The 27,242-nt window shown below is 41.1% G+C and overlaps 2 protein-coding genes across 10 annotated transcripts in view; one reads left to right on the forward strand and one right to left on the reverse strand.

The window, feature by feature from the left end:
• Positions 1 to 1,116: 1,116 nt before the first annotated feature.
• Positions 1,117 to 18,835, forward strand: LOC142039036 (lamin-B3-like). Of its 4 annotated transcripts, none has more exons than XM_075045140.1 (12): positions 1,117 to 1,535; positions 6,033 to 6,189; positions 7,159 to 7,284; positions 8,211 to 8,381; positions 9,713 to 9,838; positions 9,962 to 10,182; positions 10,880 to 11,105; positions 12,020 to 12,127; positions 13,057 to 13,173; positions 13,273 to 13,380; positions 13,508 to 13,578; positions 15,249 to 18,835. In XM_075045140.1, the coding sequence occupies exons 1-11, from the start codon at positions 1,168 to 1,170 to the stop codon at positions 13,547 to 13,549; spliced, it is 1,770 nt and encodes a 589-aa protein (XP_074901241.1). In that variant the 5' UTR covers positions 1,117 to 1,167; the 3' UTR covers positions 13,550 to 13,578; positions 15,249 to 18,835. The 4 variants fall into 4 exon arrangements, with proteins under 4 accessions (XP_074901241.1, XP_074901240.1, XP_074901244.1 ...); XM_075045139.1 differs by having other exon boundaries at positions 15,865 to 18,835; XM_075045143.1 differs by lacking the exon at positions 13,508 to 13,578 and having other exon boundaries at positions 15,249 to 15,280; positions 15,865 to 18,835.
• Positions 18,836 to 19,565: 730 nt separating this feature from the next.
• The window catches only part of SH3GL3 (SH3 domain containing GRB2 like 3, endophilin A3), a 58,196-nt gene continuing 50,519 nt past the window's right edge, over positions 19,566 to 27,242 (reverse strand). For 5 of the 6 annotated variants that reach the window (XM_075045144.1, XM_075045147.1, XM_075045146.1 and 2 more), the window contains 2 exons: positions 26,405 to 26,532; positions 19,566 to 20,442 (listed from right to left, as the gene is read on the reverse strand). In XM_075045144.1, the coding sequence (XP_074901245.1) occupies positions 20,237 to 20,442; positions 26,405 to 26,532 (334 nt within the window). In that variant the 3' untranslated portion in view covers positions 19,566 to 20,236. Of the gene's footprint in view, positions 20,443 to 23,947; positions 24,056 to 26,404; positions 26,533 to 27,242 lie in introns of all 6 variants that reach the window. The other variant, XR_012652787.1, reaches the window with a different exon arrangement.

Below are 27,242 nucleotides of genomic sequence, written 5' to 3' on the forward strand. Positions count from 1 at the left end.
TGTCCTCATCTACTTTGTAACTTTGTATCCAGGGGCATACATAACCCAGTTCTAAAATCTCCAGCTACAATCTTGGGGCCAACTATGTTGTTCTCCTATGCTACCTGCCTAATGATCTATAAAGTGAAGCTTGAATTTATGCCTACGACCTTCATGAAAACTATCTTTACATTTAAAGAACTCTAAGAGGATGTCAAGGCTATTTTTCTGGGTAGGAAATAACATAGACCTAAGCTAAGCTCTTAAGTGAAGTTTCTGGTAACTGCTGCAACAAACACCAAAATTAACAGTTCTATTGATGTTCAGGGATTTTTAGGCTCATATGGAATGAGATCTGTACAGCACCTGCTCTCTAAAATGAAGTGAAAAAGAAAAGGGTAAATTAATTAGCTACTGGAGAAAACTGACAACTATCCCAGTACGCGTTGCTACTGAAGTAGGGCTAAAGCAACTTTCTTATTGAACGATGATTTATTACAAAATGTAATTAGCGTAAGGCTTTGCAGACTGCTTCACACATTCGTTTTGATGCAGGTTCCCTTTCCCTCTCCGTTCTTCCTTCTGCTCAGGCAACATCAGCTTTCAACCGAAACACTGTAGCACTGGGAGGGCTGACAGCCACCCCAGCCTAACCCAAAAGCTAAAAACGCCCACAGACAAACAACAAAACAAAAAAAAGAGCAGGGACTAGCTTACTTCCATCAGGTGAACAAATTGCAAAAAAAGCCAGACAGAACAGGCGGAGTACTGCCATGGCAGCAGGCTGGAGTGTGCGCATCACTGCGGCTGTCACGCATCTTGCTAAATCTGGGAATTTTTTTGTCACCCCGACCCCCCGCACGGGTTTGTAAAAACGCCGGGCCGCAGCAGGCTTCTCCTGACAGCTCCTTCCCCGCCCTCTCCGGGCAGCACCACCGGGCCGCCCACGAAGCGCGGCAAGGCACATGTCAAAAAATAAAGCCAAAGAAGAAAGTGTCTTTTCTACGCGGAGCTGCCGGGGGAGCAGCCCTAGCCCTTTAAGCTGCCCACCCTCGCCGGCAAGGCCGCGGCAGCAGCTGGCGGCTATTTATACGCGGGCGGCGGCGAGCGCCCGGCGTCTTGCGCGGGGCGGTCCCGGTAGCGGCAGCGGGGCCCTGGCCCGGGCCCGGACCCGGACCGGAGGCTGCCATGGACACGGTTTTCACCTCCACGCCGGCGAGCGGGAGCCGCTCCCTCAGCCGCTCCTCCGCCGACTCGCCGCTAAGCCCGATGCGGCTGAGCCGGCTGCAGGAGAAGGAGGAGCTGCGGGAGCTCAACGACCGCCTGGCCGCCTACATCGAGCGGGCGCGGGCGCTGGAGACCGACAAGTCGGCGCTGCAGCAGCGGCTGGCCGAGCAGGAGGCGGGGAGCCACCGGGAGCTGGACAGCCTGCGGCTCTGCTACGAGGCGGAGCTGGCCGACGCCCGCCGGGCGCTGGACAACATCGCCATGGAGCGGGCCAAGCTGCAGGTGGAGCTGGGCAATATCGGCGAGGAGCACCGGCAGCTGCACAGCAGGTCGGTGCGCCGGCCCTCCCGCCCCGAGCGGGCCTCCCCGCTGGGAGCCCCCCTGCGGCTGCCTCCTCCTCGGGGCTGTTGCAGGGTGAGGGGAAGGGGCTGCTGCTGGCCGGCAGCTGCGTGTTGGGGAGGCAGTGCTCGGTGCTGCGGGGTGGCTGGGTCACGGCAGCGGTGACACCCCAAAGGCAGGGCCCTGTGGGGTTGGAGGGCCTTCGGTTAGGAGAAACCCTAATGTCCGTCCTGAAGATGCGCTGTAGGGACTCCGCTGGGAGTGCCTCCTGCTGTAGTGCTGCTGGGCCGCTTCAGCACCTGCCCGTGATGGGCACGGGGCTCCTCCAGAATTTGGGGTGTTGGGTAGCCTCATGGGGACAGTATTGTGAGAACGTATAGCTGCCTGGGTTTGGCACTACACCTGTGTTTATAGACACTCAAGAAGCTGCCATGCTGGAAAGCATCTAGAAAGTTACGGGGGTAGGGGGAGGAGTTTCTGTGTGGAGTCAGCTTGCATCTTTTGGGGGCTTTTTAGCTTGGACATTGCCTTGAGGGGAATACACAGAGAAGGTAGTCCTGTAAGTACTATAGCTTACCTGGTCCAGGCTGGTACTGCACAGAAATTGTCCTAGTGGCTTTTAGGTCTTGATTTACATGCTACTGGGATGAACTGCTTGCTGTTTCAGGTTTGACTTTCTTGCAAGCTGTGTATCCTGAGCATGGAATCATCTTGTTGTCTAGTCTTGCCAAGCCTGGAACAAAGGGGTTGCCCAATGTGAGTGCAATTAAATACTCCTGAAGGTGAGAAGAAGCCTCCAATGCCAACAATCTTCCTTTATGGATACACAAAGAGTGCTAGCATTGCTCGTCGCTTTAATGTGCCACTGTACTGCTACATCAATTACAGACTTAAAACAATTTGGGTGTCCACAGGCCCCCGATATCTTGTTATAAACTTGCATCATAGCAACTTTAGGCACCAGCTTTTTAACACTTGTATGGAGCAAATACTGCCCCCTCACAGGCTCAGTAGGACTTAAGTAGCTGTTCTGCTTGGGAATAAAACATGTTTTTACTCTAAGCTTCTGCTTTCAGCTGCTTGGAAGTTCTTGGGCTTGTCTCATTCATGCTGGGTTTTGGCTCATAGATCTGTTTCATAAATCTAACCAGCCACTTGAGTGGACAGTAAGGAGAGGGGTAATGCCAGTTCTAAAACTTTTCTGCTGCTCTTTGTGTTTGTATAACTCTTGTGGCTTTGTTTATAAAGCTTTAGGCTTGGCAGGTATGCAATCCTCTGGACTGATTTTTTTTTTTTTTCTTTCAAGTAACTAGGTCTTAGAAGTGGTTAACTTTACAGCCCATGGGAAATAATACGTAGTACATGCTGCTTTCTGAAAGGACTAGACTGAAGTACAAATATTAATGAGTGTTTTGTATCTGGGCTGCCTAACTGCAAATGTCTCAGATGACTTGGAACAAACTACTTTGAGGGTATCGTGCCCTTTATATGTATACCCTTTAAATAACCTGGAACTCTTATAGGATGGAATGTTACCAGATAATTTTCCAACAGCATTAACCATTGGCTCTTACTAATCGCTGGTAAAGAGACTAAAAGCTTCAGCAACAGTGAAGTGTGCTTGCATTTCAGCTTTTTTCGTACTATTCACAGTGGTAATTGGAAGTAGGCCAAAGATGTTTGCGGAGGAGAAGTTGTGGATAAGCATATCAGTTGGTTGAATTCAGAGCCTGAGGAAGGTCAAAGCAACTACAGTAGCACAGCAGAGAAAGACAAGACCAGTTTCTTTCTGCACCAGTGAGTATAGATGTGCGTTTTGTTACTGAATCTGACATATGTGGTGTAGCAAGCTGAAGCTGTAACAATGAATTCTGCAAGTGCTGTTAATGTCCTCTTGTCCTGACAAATGAGTCTGTTTCAAACATAACTGACTCTTTTGGTAAAAATATTTAAATTCTCCAGGTCAAGCATATATGAAACCCTGAATTACAAGGAATGTGACTGGCAGTGCCTCAAAGTTATTGCTTGTAATTGATAGTCAATAAGCTGTGTTTAGTTCTGGAATGGTTGGTATATAGAATGTTGTAGAGTACTGTAACTGTCACTGCTTGCTGCATAATAATGTGGTGTTCTGAATGTAAGACTTGGTTTAAAAGGGTAGTAAATGATCTTGTCAAAGCCAGGCTTGTTTAATTGTTGTTCTTAAGGATGAAAAGACTCGCTTCAGGGTTCTCTGAAAATAATGTTTGTCAGGAAGGAATATAGGAAACCTGAACCTGGCTGTCAGAGGCCTGCATCAGGAAAGTGGACTGTTAAAACACAGATAATAATGGAATTTCAGTCTTGCACATGCTTTGATTGCAGCATGAAATTTACATTATTGTAGGATGAAACAGTCAATGTTATTGTTAAGTGGTGTTACTGATGTACTTGTTAACATCATAACTAATACTCATAATAAGTGGTAGTGGTAGCAGAGATACCAAAAGGAAGGTGGCTAATTAATACCTAGAAAAGAAAGAAACCTGTAAATGCTAAAAAAACCTACAACACATTATCCTGTTTTTCATTGTTACCCCAGTAAAGCTTCTTTTTTCCTAGAGTCTGAGTAAAGAAGAAATAACCTCTGCTAGCAAAATGTTTGGTTTTGTCATGATCATGAAATACGAGGACACAATCAACAAATGTCTCTGAATAGCAGGGCTAGAAAAGGCCTTGAGCAAGAACCTGATGTAGCCACATGCCCCAGGCCTGTGTTGGAATTGACCATACCTGCATGCCTTCCAGCAGATGTTTGCATAACCCTTTTTTAAAATTCCAGATGATGCAGATTCCAGAATATCCCCCCAGGCAATGTGCTTCAGTGTTGAACTACTGTTAGTTTCCTCTCCCTAACATCTAACCCAAATACTCCTCCCTGCAATTTAAGCCTGCAACTTCCTATCTTTTCCACAACAGACATGGAAAACAGATTCCCTTCCTCTACGCAGCAGTCTTTCATGTAGGTAAAGACTGTTATGTCTCCTGTCACTTTTCTCTTCTCTAGACTAAACAACCCTTATTTTTTTCCAATCTTTCCTTGCACTCCAAGCTTTCTAGAGCTGATCACTCCTGCAGAATGACTTTGGGCTCTCTCCAACTGGTCTGTTCAGTTATCAACTGGAAAACTCATTGTATGAATTATCTCAACTTAGCCACTTGGCAGAACAGATTTTGCTAAAATAAATTGAACACTTCACTCTTCGCAATCTCAGATCTGAGTTTTGAGCAGGAAGTCAGACTCTGAATAGCTGTTGGGCAACTGCAAGGATTTTGGAAGTTAGAGCAGTCTGGAAAACGATCACCCCTTTCTCTGACAGGAATTCACTGTGAGGCCAGCACTTCTCCACTGTGGTGCCAAGTAAAACTGACAATTTAAGCAACTCTGGCCACGCAGGTGGTACCCGAGGGGCCTGTACCTGGGTATTTGTGCAAGGAAATGGCCGTCTTCTGAAGGCAAAGCTTCTCTTGCCCTGTAACTCCACCATGGTGTGAAGGAGGGAAGACTGCGTGACCCTTCCTGAGGGGGAATAGTCCCCTGCAAGGGTTCTGGGAGGGAAGGGTGGTTGCTGCGGGGGCTCACTGCCCTGTGGCAGGAGCTGAGGGGCTGTAGGGGGCAAAGCCCCAGCTGGGGATGGGCTGAAGACAATACCTGGGCCTGTGGCCTCCTGGGGATGAAACTCCTCCTGTGCTGTGGGCAGGAACATCGTGGCGGGGTGGGTTTGCAGAGAAGGAGGGATGACACCACCTGGTAGCCAGAGCTGTGCTTTGCCTCTGCCTGCGGAGGAGGGGGTGTTTTGCCCCCATGGGTGACCAGCACCACCTGCCACCCTGCCTCAGGCAGGCCTCCAGCTGCTGGCGCCCAGCCTGCCTGCCCCCAGGTGCTGCAGGGCCTCCCCCTGGGGGGCCGGCGGCCTCCATGGCTGCTCCCCCCTGGTGAGGGGGGTGCGGGGCTCAGAGCCCCGGGGGCCACAGCGGTGGTGCGGTGTGTTTTAATGGCCAGTAGGCACTTTGCCAGGGAGCCAGCGGTGGCCTCTGCTGCTGAAAGGAGGTGTCTGTGTGAGCAGCTTGTTCAGTGGTGGCGGGTCACTGTGGACTGGTGAACTTTGGCTTTGAGCGTGACTAGTCCTTCCCTGTGGAGACGGTGGCCTGTGCCATCCCTTCCCTCTCTGGTTGGTAATGGCATGGAAAAGAGCTGGCTTCTGTGCAGGATTCGCACAAAACAAGCTGGAAACTGGGTCAGAAGTCTTTCTGGTTAAACAAATGATGCTTGTCTGGGGGGCCTGTCTGGTTTGTTTTACAGCCTACCCTGTGCTCTTCCCACAAGTGTTAACTAACCTCTCTTCTGTTTCAGTTCTGCCACAGACCCCTGTGAAGATAAACACATCAAAAAACAAACTTTCTCCCTCACCAGCTGCAACTTATGGCTGTAAAACTTTCACTTGTAGGAATTCAAAAAAGGAAGCTGATTTAAACCTGGCACAGGCTCGTATCAGAGACCTTGATGCTCAGCTGAACGCAAAGGAAGCTGACTTAGCAAGAGCTTTGACTGAGAACCGAAGTTTGGGGGTTGGCCTTCATGAATTAAAGGATCAAGTAGTCACAGTAAGACTTGTTTCTGAAATTTAAACTGTGCTTTTGTTCCTGAAGCTTTTGCTTCTTTTTCCCCAACTAGTCACTGAGATTTAAAAGCAGGGAAAGACAATGGCAATGACAGGTGGACAAAAAGATTTCTGCAATCTTGTTGAAAGCAAATGCTACTGATAGTTGGTCTGTTAAAACTTGCAACTCTTGTAGGTACCTTTAGTTCTCTTCTATGACCACAGTATGTAATGTTTCTTGTTCTACAGACAAAGCAAGTTGAAATGTGTTGTACTGCTATAGCCCCTACAGCATTCTCTAACATGTCAGCAAAGGGAGCATTTGATGACCCCTGCTTCACTATGCTTAAATCTAGGTAGAATAAGTAAAATTCTAACTACTTTTTTTGTAGGCTCTTGCACTACTAAGATTCGAAGAGCGTAGCTTTTCTATCTGTGCTTTAGCGTGATCACTGAATAAGCTAACTTCAAATCTTTAGGATGAAAACTTAAAAAAAAAACCACCAACCAATCAACTTGTATTATTAAAGCAACACATTCCAACACTGGAGATGTACAATAGTTTTTCAACATAGGCTGTATTTGAAGGATTTCACTTGTTAAACATCAAACAAATAATACTGGAAGTTAGGGGGAAGTTTGGAATATTCAGTGTTATGAAGGGGAGGAATGTGTATGGATGGTACAACTGATTCATCGGAAATCTACTGAGTTGTCAAACTGAGCTGGTGAGATTAAGGGCTGCTCTGTCTGCCTTGTGGGAAGTCTGGTCTACATAACAATTAGGATTCTTTCTGTTGCTAATATGCTGGATCCCACTGAAATAAGTTGGTTACTCTCCTTAAGTTCTTCACTTAAGCAGCGTGTTTTGATTGCTGTAGGAATGGAGTTGCATGACCTGTAATAAGTTGACTGTCTTAGTTTGGAAAAATAACCTCTTAATTTTTATTACCCTGATGTCTGTCTTTTCTAGTTGAAGCTGTCACTGGAAGATACCAAAAAGCATCTCCACAGTGAAATGTTGAGGAGGGTGGACCTGGAAAATCATATGAAAACTTTGCAGGAACAAATGACATTCCAGAAGCGTCTTCATGAAGATGTAAGTTTTAGCTTATTAACAAGGATTTCTTTAGGTGTCTGTGATCCCTGGATGCACTTAAAAGCAATGTTAAGATGTGCTTTATCCTTAAAAAGGTAACTAGCTGAGTCAACCTATGACAGTCCACCAGCCAATAAAACCCACCGACTAGGAAGTCTTCAAAAAAGTACACAACCTCATGTTAACTGGCATAGTACCAACAGGTATCTGGAATATGACATAATTTTCTCATGCTGCACTTCTGAAGGTAACTACAATCCCAATATACTACTTTGTGTAACTGAAAGTGCATATATTACAGTTAAAGTTAAATGATTCCAGATGTTTGCTAGAAGCCTAAAATAATCGAAGATGTTAAATCTCCTTTAATAAGCAACTTATGTTCCCTACTTCCTTAACGCTTATCAAAGGTGTCTGGTAACCTTTGTGCGAGAAGGCAGTACATAGAACTAAAAAACATGTGAATGTAAACCAACTTCCTTCTGACTGGAAGAATTCTCAAAGTGTGTGGTTTAAGCAATAGAGAATTCCAATTTCTCTAACCAACTGCTATTACTTTTTGAATAAAACAAGAATAGGTGAAGTAACAGAGTAACAGTGCTTAAAGAAACTGATGTGTATATGCATGTGTTCTAAGTAAAGAAAAGCAGGGAAATCGTTCTAGTTCAAAGAATTCGACAAACTACTGCATTTATTAGTTTAAGCAGTGTTGGCAGTGAGGTAGCAAAACAACCCAGTGCAGCTAGCAAGGTAGAAGTACCTGACCTAATGGATGAATATCTAAGATCTGAATTAAGATGAATTACTGTGCACTCAATGATAAATCTGCTTCAATACTGAATTACTTGTTAAGCTGGTACAGTTAAGTCCAGTCTCAAATCAAACTGTATTGGCTTGCTTATTCTCTGAGAAATTTCTTCTTCTAGGAGCTCAAGGAGGCAAAAAGAGTCCACGAGAGCAGGATAGCAGAAATAGAATCTGGCCGTCGGAGAGAATTTGAGAGTAAGCTCTTAGATGCTCTGCAGGGGCTCAGAAAACAACAGGAAGAACAAATTAAAGGATACAAAGAGGAGCTGGAGCGAACATTCAGTGCAAAAGTGAGTCTATAAAAATGCCAATAAAACAAAGCTTGAGCTGCACCTTGATATGATTAAAGTGACACTAGCATAAATAGCTGGCTGATAGAGCCCTTGCATTCAGTGCAGAGCTTCTTGGCGTAAGTTGTTATGGAATTTCAAAGCAGTGTCAAATTTGACAATAGAACTTCTACAAACACTTGGTCCCAAACAAAACTGGTTCAAGCACAAATACTGTCCCTTTGGGGAGTGCGTAGGAATGGCTAATGTAATAGTTGATCATAATTCAGACTTCTGACAAATCTGAGAGCTTGTCTGACAAATTCAGGACCAAGGTGTGCTATTTTTTTTATTAAGCAATTTCAGTATTGAATAAAACTGGATCTGCTGATTATAGTTTTAATAAAATGCATGAAATAAGGTATTCTTACAGTTCTACAAGAGCACTTTTAAAGGTATGAGTGCAAATGTCCCTTCCCAGTTGCTAGTACTTGATAAGGGGGAGAGGGTGGCTATGGAAGGAGCTTGACTGTGTCCTCCAGAACTGGTCTGTCACCTCTTTCCCAGCATCAGCCACATATGCAGGAAAAAGTAATACTTAGGCCTATACTCTTGATAGGTAACATCCCAGGGGTTTCTGGGTTGGTTGCAGTGTACAGTATTAGTATCTTAAGCCTTCTTTAATACTCAGAAGTAGCAGATCATGTGATTCTGCACTGTCAACAAGCACATGTGTTCATTTCTTCCTGGTGGCTCTGGTTTTCTTTATACTCCAATTTATATGCTGACTCAGTGAATTCCTTTGGATGCTTCTGTCCAGGTTTTTGCTGGAAATTGTGTGAGTGTCTCTTGTAGGAGCATGGCTCTACTCTATCCTTTCTTGGAACAGCTCAAGATTGAATTGCTCTAGAAATAGCTTTGTGCTGCTTATAGTGATGCAGGAACTGTTTATTACTAAACTTTGGGGGAAGAGCAATAGTCTGATAAACACATAATATCCTGTAGGCCCATGCTTTGACAAACAGCTTCTAAACATTCTCCATTGTTCTTCTGGAGAATGAATTTACTTAATATCTATACAAAGTCTTCATGCATCTGTACCTGAAATATCCTAATCCAGCAGTTTTCACTACCTGATTATTGCTGACTTTTTTCTGACATGAATGTCAAACTTGTGTAAACCTTCCTGAAAAGCAATGAAAAACTTTCTGACCTGGACTTTATTGGTATCTGCACACTTAAGTGAAACATAACTATTTCCAGATGTAACAGCTGGAAATCACTTGGGTTTCTGTCCTTATTTAAAATACATGGTCACAAGCAACTCATTACTAACAGTGACTTATCCATAGATGGAGAATGCCCAGCTATCTGCAGCAAGAAATAGTGACTTTGCCAATGCTGCTCGGGAGGAACTGATGGAAACAAAGCTGAGAGTTGATACTTTGACATCTCAAGTTAATCAATATCAAAGCCAGGTACTATGTTTATTTGTATATCCTTAGAATTATTTTAATTTGGATACCCAATTCAAAATATTGGCCTCTCCTCTGTAATCTTCAGTTATGGTTTAATTGATTTTTCCATCATCTTAATTTTAGAATGTTGCTTTGGAGAACAGAATAAAAGAGCTACAGGAGATGCTGGATTATGATCGTGATCTCTATCGAAGGCATATGGCTGAAAAAGAGAAAGAAATAGAACAAGCCCAGCAGCAGACACAAGCACAGTTGGAAGAATATGAGCATCTCTTAGATGTGAAACTGGCTCTAGATCTGGAAATAAGTAGCTACAGAAAGATGCTGGAGGGAGAGGAACAGAGGTAGGCTATGACAAAATCTTCACATGAGAACTTGCTTCATCAAAGATCTCTACACTAACTAACCATATATTCTTCAGAATGTGGAGGAGGCAAGAAATAAATGTTATGTCATTAGTGCCATAATAGTTCCTGAAGCATAATCTTCTGTAGATAGTATTTATATCCCACATCGACCATATGATGTAGTAAGATCAAGTAACTTGATAAACACAACTGATAGAAGTTCAAAGGTCCGTTAGACATCCCTCAATTTTTTCAAAGCTTTATGCTACATCCTAGAGACATATCAGAGTCCTCAAATTTTGTGAATGAAACTGGGAAATTGTATCAACTCCCAACTATCCAGATACTGCCTGGTGAGAACAACATGAACTCTCAATACATGCTAAGAAGGGTCAAAGACTTAAACTACTTCCACTAAAGATTGCCTCTGTAGAGACTTTAAAGGAATACTTATTGCAGTTGGGAATCTTCTTTTCCTGACATAAGCTTCCTCTGAACTCTAGGGCTGGGGCTGTCTTCCAAACTTAACAAGCTACTTAGCTATTCTTGCCAGTAAAAATAAAATCTTATATTCAAGACTTCATGGAAAGCTTGAATATAAGAAGCTGTTAGGCTTGGCTATAGTGGGAGGATAGGAGTGAGAAGAAATAAGCACATCAGATAGTCAAGTGAATGTTATATGACTCCCTTCTAGGCTAAAGCTGTCACCCAGTCCATCTTCACACAGCACTGCAACTCAAGCAACAAGTCAAGGGCGACGGTTCCTACATGGGAAGAAAAGGAAAATGAAAGAAGCTAAAGAGAGAGGCCATCATGCTGGATTTAAGATTGTTCATCATGCTTCATCTTCTGGAAATGTATCTATTGAAGAAATTGATGCAGCTGGGAAATTTGTCAGGCTTAAAAACAACTCTGATGAGGTATATTCAAGTCTGCATGGCCTCCCTTGCAAAGTATGACTGCTTGTGAACCAACTTGTAGCTTAGTCAGAGATGACAACAGGGAAGAATGAAGAGATGAGGGAAGAGTACTGCCAAAAAAATGCAAAGTGGGGACTTCTCAGCTAACCTGGCTGCTGTCAAGAGAAGACTAGAGACTTTTTTTTTTGGGGGGGGGGGGGCAGTTACTGCAGGTGGTTTTTTTCATGGGGCTGTCTGGGAGGTGCTTTTGAGGGGAGGTGCACTGGGTTCTATGATGCAGAAATCTAACACCTTCAGTTGTTTCTCATCAGGTTCAGGCTAGCACCATCAGAAGTACTATTTATCCTCGATTAACTAAATAAGGTACTTAGTAAATTGGTTACTGACAGCTTATTACTTAAATTCTTAAAACAGCTGACAGTATCTAATCCATACAGAGGGTTTATCTGACCAGCTACATAATTCTTTGACTAGTTTAGTCTGCAAATCCAGAATTATTTGAATTAATTCTCAGAGCTTCAAAACTTGTGGCTGGTAGCTTAGCCACTTCAGCCTGAGATGCCTTAAACCTTCCCAGGCTTCTATGTATGTGTTGTATATATGGCCCAAGTTGGTAGATGGGCATGACAAACTTCATTTATCAGAATCTCTCTGGTAAAGAGCATCATGATCCGCCTTGAACAGAAGGCAAGAATAGGTGTGCCTAAACTTGTGGGACTAAGATTAATTCCAAGGAAGAACAGGGAGAAATCATAGGGAGGCTTTAATGGAAACTTGAAGGCTTCCTCAAAATTGATCAGATTCTTGTATGCTACAGGAGTGGGACTAAAACTGACCCTTGAGTCTGAAAGAACCTTGCACTTGTATGATGTGGTATTGGTCTATAATGCTAAGAGAAATTTCTTGTCCCACAGGATCAGCCACTACATGGATGGGTGTTAAGACGACATCTCGGAAGTGTGTCAGATGTAACATACAAATTTCCTTCGCTGTTCACTCTTCAGGCAGGCCAAGTAGTTACAGTATGTAGTGGTTTTGTAAAACTTACTCGGAGGTCTGTTCTTATGTTAGATGGCAATAGAGATTCATGTAATAAGGAAAACTAAATTGACACTGCAAGTGCCTAAAACACTGAAATCCTTATTTTATGTGGAGAGGGAGATGGGAAAAATCCTTGCAGTGTCTTGATCTTAAATGCCAATTAAATTTTCTTTAAAGCTAGATCTTGGACTGAACTTGGATCATCCCAGATTGGGACATGCTGTTATTGTGAACAGAATCAATATATTCTAGTTTATTCTTAGGGTTCCCCATACTCCTGTGATTTGATAAAAGTTGTGCAAAGACTTATACTGTTGCTAAAAGCTTTACTCCACTACAGTTCAGCAATGCTGAGCTCACCATGTATGGTACTAAGCTAGATTTTAACTCTAAAATCATACTCCAAGTACATTTAGATAGTGATCAAAGCCTAACTCTACAGTCTGTACTCCCAGACTGCATGAGCTTGCTCAAGAGATCTGTGAGTGACCCCAGGCTAGGGGCTATCTTGTATACACAAACTGCTGACAGGAATATGTCTGTAATTCTGGCTTGGCTCTGTAAATCAAATGGTATGCATGTCCAAGCAAGGCTACCTCTACCTCAGGCAGAAGCTGTTAACAGCCTTTTCTATACTGCTTTACAGTCTTCTGTTTAAAAAAAACAAAAAACAAAAAAAAAACAAAAAACAAAAAAAACCCCAAACAAAACCCAAACCTCCCCCCCCAAAAAAACATTACCACTGTTGTTGGTAGTCCTGGAAGAACTAATCTGCCAGGGATCACAGTAGTCCAGTTTGTGTTACTGGACATCTTTTGTATTGGAGTACTTAATAGTTACATATGTTAGACTAAATCCTAATCTAATTACAAATAAGATTCTTCAGAAGCTCACTCTGAATCTGTTGCAGATCTGGGGCGCAGCTGCTGGCGTAAGCCCAGGTCCTAGTGATCTGGTCTGGAAGTCTCAGATGTCTTGGGGAGCTGGGGATAGTATTGGTGTTACACTCATCACAGATGATGGTGAGGTAAGTGAGATAGTAAATAGTTTTTACTCTCCTAATACTCAACTTGTTTGATGTGCTTAATTCTTGAGGGTTCTTGGTGGCAAGTCAATTGTATTTTAGGAACTTGCAGAGAGGAAGATAATGCATGTACCCAGAGCAGAAGAAAGCAGTGAGCAAGATGATGATTATGAAGAAATAACTGGAAGTGAAATAGAGTTTCCATCTCGGGTAAGCTGCCTGAAGTTTAAATACATGCTACCAACAGTCTTGTTCAATTTCTTTTCATTACTGTATGAAAATACTTTCCCAAGTACTATCTGTATCCTACAACTCTTAACATTTTTCTTGATGTCAGACCAAAAGAAGAAGAAAAAAGAAATGTTGTTTGGTTTCATGATAGTGGTTCCTGTGAGCATCCTTAAGCAGGTGAGATGGTGAGAATCATGCTTGTCATCTCATAGTAAAACTTGCTTCATTAATACTGCTGCAGCCTATTGTCCCACGTAGGATATAGCTTGCATGGCTTTGCATCAGAAGTGGATTGATGTTCTGCTTATTCTCTGGTTGAACATGATCAAATAGTAGCATTAATTGTTTGTTCTCTTATTACTGACACACAGAAAAATACTGGCTTTAATGTCTGTTCCATCTAAACATGTGACTACGAATAAACTTAAAAGCTGTTAACCCAAGAACAGAATGCAAACACTTACTAGAAATATCTTATTTCTGTGGGATGAAGTGACTTACCTGACACTCCAAACAATGTCCCTGACTTAAATTCACACTGAAGAAATCTAATATTTCCATTCAAAAAGTTTTAAGAGGCTGAAATCAAAGTTCTTGGTGTATTGATTGTGCAAGTCCCTCAAATTGAGGCATGAGTTTGAAGCACTTCTGTTACAGCTTATTCCAGGAACTACTTTTTCTTATTTTGCTGTGCAAAAATAGTATCTTGGCTGTGCTTCAGTTACAAATACTACCTTCAGTACTTTCCAAGTGGAACTTCAGCACAGATGCAGGTCATGCTAATGGAATTAATGTAGTTAAATAGAATAAGAATGTTTTGTGTTCAATATACTTATAACCCTTTGCATTACTCACAACTTTCACATTGTAATGCCCTGTGAAAGACACTCTAGCCCCTCCAAATGGCTTTTGACTGACAATATTACAAGTCTGAACTGCTGCATATTGGATGCTCCTAGTGTACTTTGATATACTAGTAGTCAGGTATCTTTAATTGCTGAAGTAGTCTAAACCAGAACTAATACAAGGGCTTTAAAATGGTCATAACTGAACAATTACAGACTGTACTTGACTCTGGAGTTGGTTTGTTTCTTGACTTGAAATAGCACCAAGTCCCCTTTGTTAGTACAAACTCCAAGACCCTAAGTGCAAGGGGATGCCTAGCTAAAAATTCATTTTCTCCCTCCTGCTGAAACAGCATGTTGAGCTAACACAGCTCTTCCTAAAACTGATCCTACACAGGTTACAAGGAGGACTTGCTTCTTGCTGCACCAGGTCTTAAAGCCACCACCTTTTCCTAGATATTTTCATAATATACCTGTCTGAAAACTTAACTTAAAAGTACGTTGGTACTGTCTTAAGAAAATGTACCTAGGAACAGGCAGTTACTGCCTGCTGCTTGGTTCTTTTCCTTGTTCCTGCTTTCAAACAAGAAAATCTAGGTAAATATCTATTACTATAATACCATCTGGCTTAAAGGATGTTTATCAAAGTCTCCTGACTTACATGCATGTTCTTGTAATATTTTCAGTCTCTCACTGAAGAAGGCTGAGTGAGACCCTGTTATATAGGCTATTGAGAATGGTTCTATAATGCTATTCTGGCCTTTGGACTCTTAATGCACAGCATACACCAAAATGGTTGAAGTAACACCAGTGGAGCTTTAGGCTGATGAAGAGACTTATTGATACAAGCTTCTCTTCATGTTCAGAGTAGGGCCTCTCCTTAAGGTGTGAGGTTTTCTTTAAGGCTCTTTATTTGAATTGACTAAAATATGGCTTGTTTGGCAATCAATGATGGAAAGTGGAATTAACTTTTTTTTCCTTACACCTCTAATGTTTTATCAGCAACTTTACAATACAGTTGTGTGCCATTTATGGTAAGAATCAATTCTAATACTCCCGCTCAAACATTAATGTCATTCCTGTCTGCTGAATTTCTATCAAACTCTTGTCAGTAGTATCTATATGCTTCTGCTGCATTGGTGGTACTGAAATAATGGCAGCTTAGTAAAACACAGTTAACTTCTTGCATGCAGTAAAATGATGTAAAGAAAGCATGCTGTGCTTTAAGGGAAGGCAGGGTTTCTGTGGATTTTGCTTCTGCTTTTACCATCCTAACCAGGGTAGCATGAATCTGCATGCCAGTGAAGTTTTGATATTTCAAAACAGAGGTACTGATAGCTTGATAGCCTTTCATTAAGAAAGGCATAGGCTCATGTATTGCATGGACTCAAATTCTTAAAAGCCTGTGTTCTTTTTTCCCCCCACCCTCAAACCATCTAGTATAGTTAAGGTACTGCCTCCCCTGAAAACCTGCTTTGCTTTATTAATATGTAACTAAATCTACAAAACCACTAAAACCCCCATATGCCTACCTGAGGTTTGAATAGGTAACCAGCAATAAATGCTAAGTTTGTACACATGCTGATTAGTCTAATGTCTTCATGTTTTATTTCTGCAGCAAAATGAGGATCCTAGCTGTTATATCATGTAATGTGGACAAAGAGATGATAATCTGAAAAAACTTCTCAATACCAGGTGACATAGACTATATGTGTTTTGGTATCTTCTGCAATATCTGAAACTTGGAATTCACATCTCCTATTTGACCTCTTTGTAAGAAACACTGCCCATAACATGATGAAATTTCCTACCTTCTGATACTGGACCCTGTTCTTGGACTCACTGATAGAAAGAGCAGTAGAATATAAGCTCCATGTGAAGTTATTTTTACTTTAACACAAGGATCTGGTTTCCATGACCTGCTGAAACAGAGGCGAGTACACAGTTTACAAAGCTTCTAAACATATGCCCTAGAAGGATGCTAAATACTTGACAATGAGCATGAGGCTGCCTCAGCTTTCTCAATATTCCAATATGGTGTTTCTCCAAAGGTAATTTCTGTTTCAAGCCTGAGTGGGGAAACTACATGGGCCAGATCACACCAGAGCTTGCACCTTGAGCAAGTCTGAACTTGGCAGAAGTAAAACACTATCTTGAAGAGTGCTGAGTGTCTGAAATGTTTCCTGCTCAGATCCTGATGCTGTAATATATGAAACTGGTCTAGATCACTTGCTAGAGAGAGACATTTTAAAATTAAAAGGAAGTTGTAAAAATGTTCTTGTCTCTTATTAAATGTACTGTTTCTGTATTCTAGCACCTGGAAATCCACCAGTTTCAGTACTGTATATTCCTAGATACACTATATCACAGTGTAGCTGTGTCAGCCTTAACTTGGACAGATGTATCCCGTAAATGTGAAAAAGCATCTCATTCCAACAGAGAAGGTACTGTAACTAGCAATATTAGTACTGTGGTCCCAACAAGCCAGCTTTCTAGGGCTAGAAAAACATGCTGAAACAAAAATCAGAACTAGAAAGCACCAACTGTCGTAAAAGGTGCATCAAAAACATCTGCTCTTGGAATCCTTGTGTCCTAAATCTCTGTGCAGTCTGCAGTACTGCTCTGTGTATGTCTAATGGAGCAGTTGGGGGAATACTGTATTGGCCAGTATGTAATTTACTGTAACTTGAATAGCTCTGTAGTCCATGTAAAGCCTGACCTATAACCCTCAAACTAGGCAGTTGGCCTTTGGGGCCACTGCATTCAGTTATTTTTAACCTCTTTTTACTAAAGTGCTTACCTGCTGTCTCTATGGTAAAGGGCCTTGATGAGCCACATAAAGTACACTCCTCTTTAAGAGTATGAGGGAAGGGGAGCAGCTGAGAAGGCAGATTTCTCCAAATGCTGCCTCTTACCTTGCCAAAGTATTCAGTTCTGAATTTAAGACCTGTTCTGTCTTAAGATGCAGTTGTTAAGGTGAGGCTTTCCTTATACTAGCTTAAACTCTCAAGTTATTTATAAAGTCTAGTTTTGACATGTGAAGAGTAGATGCTGGTTTAATACTTGCGTTTTAACGGATCTGAATTCCTGTTGTACCTTATGGCCCACATAGAAATAGCTGCTGCTACAACCTTGCTATATTATCTTGATTTCTTAAACTTTTTTAACTATTAAAGATATTTTTTCATGTATATAAAAGCAGTCTTGTACTTTAATATTTGCAGATTAAATAATAAAGAAGCTCTTTGTTCATTGATCTTAGAGTAGCTCAAAAGACTTTGAAGTAATAAAATAAGTGAGTTTAGGGAAGATTCCCTGCAGACTGAAGAAACCTTCAGAAAGCGTATGCTGCCCTGTGTATTTGAAGAACTGAGTGATAAATATAAAGCTAAACTGCTATGAACTTAAGAGGAATTATCACTATTTCAAATGAAACCTTTTTGTAGCACAAGGGAAGGATGGTATTAAGCAACAACAATGAAAGATTTGAATTAGTGTACAAGTCTTGATAGGAAATAGCAGTGGTACAGGATGTTGTTTGGTAACACCATCAGTGGTCCAGGAAACAAGATCTACCTTTATTTACTCAACTACAGAACCTACATGACAGTGTATTAAATTTGTTCTTAGCATACAGTCTTAAAAAGGCACATATTAATTGACTCTGATGTGCAACAGATCCTATTGTGCAAATTGTCTTTCTGGTAGCAAACCTTAAAGATGGTTGGGTTGGTTTCCTATGACCTCTCGCTATACTTTGCCCTAAACAGTAACAGTATAGCTCTCTTGACTGGCTTTCAACTTACAACTTTTGCAATAGCTACTTCTGTTAGATGAGACATCTACTGCACCTGACTAGGAGCTCTATACTAAATGGCAACTGCCTACTGCAAAGTATATTGAGAATTCAAACCTTTATGTATCTATCTGTGTGTATGCACACATGTGCATATGCAATTCTTTCCTCTAGGGAATTCTGGTGAGCTGAAAGATTTCAGTGCCTCTTTTCTTGCCTGCTATAGAAAGGGATGACTGGTGAGACCTCTGATAAAGTTGGGGGAAAAGCAAAAGCAGCTGTGAATCCCAAATACTTAAACCTTTGAAAGTTGTCCCATACCTTTTTATATTCAGAACATCATAGCTACTTTCACTGAAGAACTAGATCAGGACAAGTTGCTTTCCCTGCTGCTGCTCTAATAACTACTAGCTACTTGCCCATGAATTTCAAAAGGGGCTGACAAATTTTCTTCTTTAGATGAGTAATCTGAGAATTCAGACTTATGTGCCCTAAGTAGAAGGCAGTAGCCAAAGCTGCAAAGAATAACCCTCTACTTACAACCATTGTGCAAGCTGAGGCCAGAGATGAGAGAAACCAGAAAGCCATGGTTTTGAGAGCCAGTTAGAGGCTATTTATCCTTCTTAGATGGAAAAGTTACTGCACCCGTGATACATGTGAAATTCTTTTCTCTTGTGCTGGTTTTGCCTGCTGATGGGAAGTGAATGAAATCCTTATTTTGGTTTGCTTGTGCACACAGCTTTTGCTTTACCTATTAAACTGTCTTTATCTCAGCCCATGAGTTTTCTCACTTTTACCCTTCCATTTCTCTCCCCCATCCCGCTGGGGGGGAGTGAGTGAGCAGCTGTGTGGTGCTTAGCTGCTCACTGGGGTTAAACCACAACACTGCTCTAGGGAATGCTGTTTCAACTGGACTACAGAACCAAGTAGAGCTTGAACATCTGAACCTGGATTCAAGCCAGTCTGCCCATAAAGAGTTCAGCTTCCCCTCTCATCACTCTGTCTTGTACAGAGAGCAACTGGCAAAAGATTACATGTTCCCCTGAGGCTGCTGAGTTTTTTGTTCGTTACTACATCTGCATTTACTAAGCAAAGCAGAAGGCTAACAGAAAAGCAAATTAATTCTATCTTCATTTTAATAGTGCTTAAGATGCCTGAATCTGTCTGTCCTTCATTTTGAAGCTTCTTTTTGCATATTTTTAGTTAAGTTCCCTTTCCACTTAGTCTTTTTCCTCCATATCCACCCCTTTCATATAAATATAAAAAGTAGAAGTGTACTGACTTTTCATTTGTTTGCAGTAGTCAGCAGTGATACTCACCTATTTATCTCAATGGAGTTCTATACAAACCCTGTGGAGCTAGGATCAGTTTGTACTTAGTTCAAAGGAATTTTTCTCTTATCCTCCTGCTAGAAGAAAATTTTAACAGACATTATAAAGGCTACACAGTCAGTAGGGAGAGAGCAAGATTATTAAAATGCCAGTGGCTGAGGTGTCATAAAACTACTACTTAGGCTTTATTCATGCATTTTTAATTTAGCAAGTGACCTCCAGCTCAAAAACAAATGCCAGTACTATAGGAATAGAAGCAGCAACCACTGTTCTTATCCCACAGAAATATTTATTCAGTTTGGTCAGTAAATTATAGGAATTTCAATGCTGAGAACTTGTACTTAGTACAACAACATCATAATATTGACAACAACCACTTTGCCTTTTGTCAACATACAATGTGAAACATGGATTAACTTGCTCACAATAAATTACAGTGTGGTGGATGAAGAGAGCTCAGTGACGTCAGTAACTTAGGAACTGGTTACAGTTAGCTTCACTTACAGTATTTTTAAAAATGGTTTTCAATAGTAATATCATTGCAGCCAAAGATTAAAAAAAAAAATCCACATACAATAATAGCAAGGAAATGCATTTTTGGAGCAACAGTGAGCTACCAGTAAACACTTCATACAGTGATCTTCAAGGCACAAAGCAAAAAAACTGGGTATGGGTTTTTTTGCAGGTTGATGAGTCAGGGAAGGTGAAACTTTTTTGAATATAAAATAAATACATTTTAAAAAGACGCATACAAAAGTCAGTAAGTCAGTCAAATAGCAAGGCTTTCACAGAATGCCACACTGACAGAACATTTGTGAATCCATTTCAGTCATGAAATCATGTTCACAGCTTGAATGACAAAATCACTGAGGCAAGGGAACCATCACTTCAACGTAATTAATGGGGAAGAAGCCAGACTCTCCATTTAACATTCCCTCGTACCAATTCTCATCAATCTGATTGGTCAAAGTTATGATGTCCCCTTCCTTAAACCCAAGCTCGCCTTCATTTTCTGGCTCAAAGTCATAGAGAGCTTGGCAGCAAGGCTGATCCATGTGCATTGAAGAACCTGCCCCCAGTGACAGAAGAAACACACCATATTAATAGAGCTTCACAGCATCCTATCAGCCACCAAGCATAAAACAATGGGTCAAAAAACAGAGCCCTGCTGCCATGAATTCTTCCCAACAGTTTTTCCATTGCTTTCACCCACTAACATCTGGTGCTTCTACATATAAAAAAATAATACTAGTGATAATTAGTTTAAAGCATAATTCTGTTTCTCCCTTAAGTTCAGATACTACTTACTCTATTTTCATTCCTAGTTGCCTTCCCTTTTGAAAGGATGTTTACCTCAAACTGATAGTTTCAGTAATCACAGTGGTCAAAATCAGTGTGGTCTCTTTGGAGTGGTGGCTAGAGGAATTGGAAGGGTAGGAGTTGAGGGAGTAGAAGAGTAGACAGGAGAAGTGACAAGTAATCATTAAAACAAATGGCACTGCAGCACACTGCTACTGCACGAATACCTACCAGAGGGCAGGGGCTCACAGCCAGTCCTACATGCACACTTACAGCCTGGAGGCAGCCTCCTGGATGTTTATGCTACGTGTGTGTTTGCAGGAGGAAAGGGAACCATCAGCCACTCCAGCCACTCCTGTGTTAAGGCTTCCACCCTCACCTCACTTGAGCAGTGACAGTCATTTCTGGGTTACTGCTCCCCAAGTTCATGTGTTCAAATCCTTTGTTGTACACATCCATCTGAACTAAAGCAGAGGTTATGCTAGGAACAATGGTGCCTGTCAAACTATTTTACAGATGAAAACAGTTTTCTGATGCAGTATCTGGCTGTTCTTGTGACTTATGCTGTTCGCCCTGCTATAAAGATCTTAATTCCAAATTACTCTTTTAAAATATTGATGGTACCATATGCAAACATAATAGTAAGTACATACATTTACAGGAAAGCAAGTAAATATAAATTAAAGTACAAAACAGAATCACCCTTAGCAAAAGAAGTTAAGCTTGTAAATGCAGTCACCTTTTTAAAAGATATTCTCAGGAAGGGGTGCTATTTGGCTTGGATTTGTGGTATGGATACATATGTAATATTTTCATTCATATTTATAAATAATAACTGGTTCTAATAAAATGTAATCTAATGTTCAAATTGTAAAGCTTTAGCTCTGTGGCCAAGGACTAGCCAGAGGTTCAACTGAAGTTCAGCCATAACAGTCTTTTAAAAACATGTACAGCATATCCAAGTAAAAGTCTGGTAATTTGATATGTATTTATAAAGGAAGAATAGGAGAAAAGATTTCATGCTGCTGCCATATAAACAGTAGTAAAACACACTGTAGCATGACAACTCTAGAACACTCTAGTACTTCCATTAAAGCAGTTAAATCTCTTAAATACTAAGTTATTCAGGTTGTCTTATTTGGAACATTGCAACAATTCTCAAATATTCTAGTCTTGACTCTCTCTCCCAGCTATCACACATGCTAATTATGCAATCATCTTGAATAATTTTTGTTTGGGTAAATCTGCACACAACTGGTAATGCAATACAGATACAATAGCTAAGGTGTTAAAAATGCGTGCAAAAATGCATTTTAATCTGCTAATCATGGTAACCTGTAGGAAATTATTGAAAACTGTTCAGGCATTTTCTAGTAAAAGGAATTAGGAGAAGTCTCTTAAGTAAACCAGCTGACAACTACTCTGGTGATCAGTAAAGGACAACAGGTGAAAGCATCTTTTTAATTGACAATAATACAATGGGGGTAATATTTGGTGTTAAAACTGGGAAGTAGGAATTACTCTTCTATTTTCTGGGTATGTTTTATCCTTTATAAGAACAGAAGAGAGCTTTTATTTATAACAATGAGAGAGAGCTGTCAACACAGAGATCCTCCTCAGCAAACCTCCCCAGAACACTGCTGTAACAATGCCAGACTAGTCCTCTGCCTGTGGAAGGCATGGGGTAGCGACAAAGTTTTACAAGAACAAAGTAAATTACAGGTAGTCTAATACAACAATTCAGGTGAAAGCTTGGTTCTAGACATATTTTTTCTGAAACAGTCCAAGCAGAAAAAAAGATGATGAGCCACCGTTTCCCAGCAAAAATGGACTGACTGTGTTCAAAAATAGCCAAGTTATTTTCAGTCTTTGCCAAGGTAGAACTGGTACCAGCTCACTGGAACTGTCAACAGCAGAAGGCAGCACTCTGAATAATTGACAAAGTGCATTGCTTTCACCAGCTGCTCCGATGGGGCTAATTTATTATTGCAAGCCAGTTAATTTCTGACAGTAAGGTACCTGATATGAGATGGATCACATTTGGTTCATTTTAAGCTCCAAAGAACTGAAAAGAAATGTCTGGCAGCCTGGAAAGATTTTTAAATAATGGTCACAGCCAGTACAACCGGTTTCACTCCAGGCTGTAGGATCAGTCAAAGTCTTCATTAGAGTCAGGCAGCTGCTGCTACTGTATAATCCAATGAGACAAAGCTTCCCTGACAGAGGTAATGGGGGCAGCACTGCCTGACAGTCTGCAACACACACTGTTTAACATCACAGAAATGGTGACATGATTCCAGCCTTTTCCTGTCTATTAAATACTTGCACATCATTTCCTGTTGCAGATATTTAAGCTAAAGAAATTGAACTTTTTTTTTCTTTTTCTGCAAATAGGGTTTATCTTAATTTGCAACACTATGCACACCTCCTTAATTTCTCCAGCTGTGGAGTTAAACTGCCACACTTCACTGTCACATTCAAATATGACTTGTCATTAATCTCCAGACCACTCAAACCTGGACAGCACAAAAACAGGTTAAGCAAGAAGCTATCTGTGATTTCTGGAGTGTTACAGGATAAAACCAGAATGCCATTCAATGTTGATTTTGTTTGTTTCTTTTCCCCAAAGGGAGTTACTGCTTGTACCTGCATCTACTCTGTCTTCTATACCATGTTATATACATATGGTAGCAAAATTATACTTTAATAATCACAAACTGGAAGCTTGCTAAGATAATTAATCCAAGTCTCTCTCACAGCTGAAGTGAGTAAACACTTAGATGCTTATGTTAAATTCCAGCACATGCCAACCAGATCCATTTATTTCATATCATAGTCAAACCTGACAAACAAAAAGAATGAAAGGCATGATGTAATACAACATTTAAAGAGAGTTCTAAAATGAGCCAGATGATGCTCATAGCCACAGCTGATTAATGAGGATAACAATGAATTAGAACAAAAATATTGTCATCTGTGCTTAATCAAAGCAGCTAAATAATTCACAACATCAGAATTAGGTTTCCGTGAATCTAGCCCTGCAAATGTGTGCAAGTCATTAGTAATAAATAACGCCCACATGTTAGGGACCATACAAAGGAAAATACTATTTCTGCTCCAAGAAGCTGATACTTAACTTGAAAAGCTATGGTGAAACACAGAAAAAGCCATTTCAACACTCAGAACTGGACTGTGGTAGTTGTGCTGAAGGTATCACAGCTTTGAACAGTCCTGTTCATTTCCATGGGTTTGCTGAACACTAAGATGCTACTCACCTTGAGTGACAGTATCAGAGAAATTAAAGGTCTGCATTTTGATAGGGTCTAAACAGGGGAAATTAAGCATAAAAGTGCTTGTTTGTGTAGGATGAAGAGGTCAGTTTTCTAAACAAAAAGAAAGAGGGCGATCATGATGCTATCCCCCTTATCACATGGAGACCTTAAAACATTTCACAGTTTTGCTTAGAGCAGCCTGGTTCACATTTCTAAATCACAGACCATAAATTGAATCTGTTTTATGATTCTGATTTTAAACAGCAACAGAAAGGTTTCCCCATTCACAAGCAGGGCATATTGACCCCACCACAGCTCCACAGAAATCCATATGGATAACTTTTGAGTATGAACAGGAAAAGAAAGGAGAATGAACAATGATTTCACTGATGATTGTACCTGCTGGGGCAGTAAGCACAGCACCCACAGCTTCTTCAGGATATAAAAACCATGATACATGGTCTTTCTGAGCTATTAGCAACACTAGGCATAGCAACAATTATTACATACATCCCATTTCTCCTTTTCATCTCTTTCATTATTGTTTTATTTCTTTTCCATTTTGACAGCACTGAGCGAGCAAATCAAGTGAAACCCCATCATTTAGTGATATGCAAACAGTTGATGCAATAGTCCATGAATGGAATCAATAAATGGAAGTGGCTCACTCCTTCCTTATCTTAGTGATCAGTGGTCATTTCTTTTTCAGTTTATCCACTGAATTTCAGCTCATTAAAACCGGGATTTTTCTTTAACTAAGTGGGCTGGAAGCAACCTTGAGAAGTCATCTAGTCTGTCTTTCTCCCCAAGGCAGGATTGATTACCCTTAAAAGACATCTTGGATCAACTGCTTCATGGCAATGATAAACCACTATAATATGGTTTGAAACTCTGATTTGACACGCTAGTTTATATACAAATGCTGAATCCGAATCTCCTTTCTCCACTGCACATGCAAAGCAGAAAACATAAAGCCTACATAACTTGATAAGTAATTGATAGGGGCCTAGAAATTTTATGCTGAATTTTTAATAAAGGTTGCTATGGTTTTGCTACTTTCATCCAGATGTGCTGTGAAAATAACTAGGAAGTTATTGATTGCTGCAAACATCCCCAGTGCTTTGAATGAAGTGTGTCCTTGTAATCACATGTCTTGGGAACCAGTGGTCTGAATTGAGAGGAGTGTGCAAAGAGGGGGTTGTCTCCCTCAATCCCACATTTGACAGCAACACAAAAACTGCTCTTAACATTTGGGCAGCATGGGGAGCTTCACTAACACACCCTCAAACAGCTTGAAGCACCAAAGAAACAAATGAAGGAGTAAGGTTTTGCCAGGTGGATTTATGCTGCCAAACTGCTGCAAATCCCCTTCAGTATGGATTGTATAATAGCTTCATCTTGTAGCAGAGTGCAAGGAAATTAGAGAGACATCAGAAGGAGCATGAAGTTACAGCTCCAAGCTTTATTCTTTTGCCTTTAGTTCTCTCATTTCTCTCCCAACAACCTTTAAAAAGCAACAAGACTGGAGGGAGGAAGAAATTGGAGTGAAGAAAAAAAAAGTAAAAAGAAAAAAGCTTTAGAAAAAGATCCTAGGTACCATGCCAAGTAGAGAAAGGAACCTTTGGCTCACTGCTTCCCCTCTATTTTCCTTACAAATAATGTTTATGGAAAAATTTAGCTTCTTCATTCTCTTTTCTTTGGATATTGTTGTCTTTTGTGGCTTTTTTTTTTTAATTGATCTTCTCTCATGATACACTGTAGCCATTAAGGAGATAGGTCAAAATAATTTTATTCATGAGATGAGGAAAAGCTATTTCAATCAGTCATGTAACCTTACTAATTATTACCATTCACACAACTTTCAAGGGCTTTCAACAATTGATGTTTTTTGTGGAATCAGGGCCTAATCAAAGGAAGGGATCCTACTCCCACATCAATAGGTGCTTAAGTACATCAGTTCATAAATGCACACACTTTGATGCATACTTTAGGGGACAGTAAAGTAAAATATGTTAATAAAATCAATAAGGGTAGGAGTCATCTCTGAATTTTACATGTCTAATACTTAAAATCCTGGCCTGATCATTTATGGTCTCAGACTGTGGAGAGAAACTAGCATCTGGAGATATTCCAGACAGTGAACGAACACACCCACCTTAGGCATCTGTCTTTGCAAGAAATGAACTGTTTTCTGCAAGTGCCTCTCCCTCTCTCTCCTCCCACCCTCAGTGGCAATACAGGGAACCTAAAAGACCAAGCAGAATGCCACACCTAAATTTCAGATGGGCGAGAGACTGTTGAGAGGAACCCTGCTTCACAGTTCCATTTCCAAATCTGGGAAACAAACTGCATGGATACTGATGCCTCATGGATCCATTGTTCTCATGGTACAAGGAATACCTCAAGCAACAACCTGGCAAAACATCTATAGACTTGTTAATTCTGTGGCCATAGACTTACCTGATGATTTTATGGAAGAACTATAGGCAATCCCATTGTGCTGCTGATTATCACCAATTTCCAGAGTTGTAGTTATTACAGGCTTTGGCTTAAATTCACGTTTAGGCCGACTAGATGCTACATTTATTCTGGAACACAGAGAAGAGTGGCAAGAGATCGAAGGAAGAAATACTTACAGAGCTTACATTCAGGTTCAGTGCTTAGGTGTTTGAAAGGTGGGGAAAAAAAACCTTCTACTGGTTTTGGTTTTAGGCTTCTTTTTTTAGGGCGTGGGGGGCAGGTTTATTCACTAAGAGCTGCTCAATTCTCATGCAGTATTTCAATTTCAGCAAGTCCCTGTTTTATTTAATGCTTTGGTCCTGCTGACAGAGGCATAAAGCTTAACAGCCTGAGTTTGAGAATTGCTGAGCATCCACAGCTGCCACTGAGTTCAGCAGAAGTCCCAGGAATGAGCTCTCTGGAAAGCTGAACTGCAAATGACATATGCAGAAACCCAGCCAGGACAGAGGCCCAGAGACTGCATCTCACACATTGCCTTTTTATTAGAGAAAATGGGAAACAACCATTTGGTCAGCACAACTGTCTCAATACCTCTTCCTGTATGTGCATGTGGCCCGGCTGAGACCTCCTTGTCTCACTGGCCCCTCCAGCTGGGATGGTGCAGGGTGTCTACAGACAACAACTACCCCTATGCTAATACTCACAGCCACCACGTCCACCCTGATCTCAGGAAAGCCCCAGTTATCTCAACTTTGTGACTGTAATGTTAGCCTATGCTATGGTGACACTCAAGTCATTTAGGTCTCCTGTTCTCTGCTGGTTCTCTAAGCAACATATA

Source organism: Buteo buteo, chromosome 13 (genome assembly GCF_964188355.1).
Source record: "Buteo buteo chromosome 13, bButBut1.hap1.1, whole genome shotgun sequence".
NCBI lineage: Eukaryota > Metazoa > Chordata > Aves > Accipitriformes > Accipitridae > Buteo > Buteo buteo.

What these genes read in the sequence shown, in the direction of transcription:
- LOC142039036 (XM_075045143.1), top strand. Translation starts at nt 1,168, where the DNA reads ATGGACACGGTTTTCACCTCCACGCCGGCGAGCGGGAGCCGCTCCCTC. An exon ending in TAAAGGATCAAGTAGTCACA is followed by an intron (nt 6,190 to 7,158) that starts GTAAGACTTGTT and finishes TGTCTTTTCTAG; the next exon opens with TTGAAGCTGTCACTGGAAGA. An exon ending in CTGGAGGGAGAGGAACAGAG is followed by an intron (nt 10,183 to 10,879) that starts GTAGGCTATGAC and finishes ACTCCCTTCTAG; the next exon opens with GCTAAAGCTGTCACCCAGTC.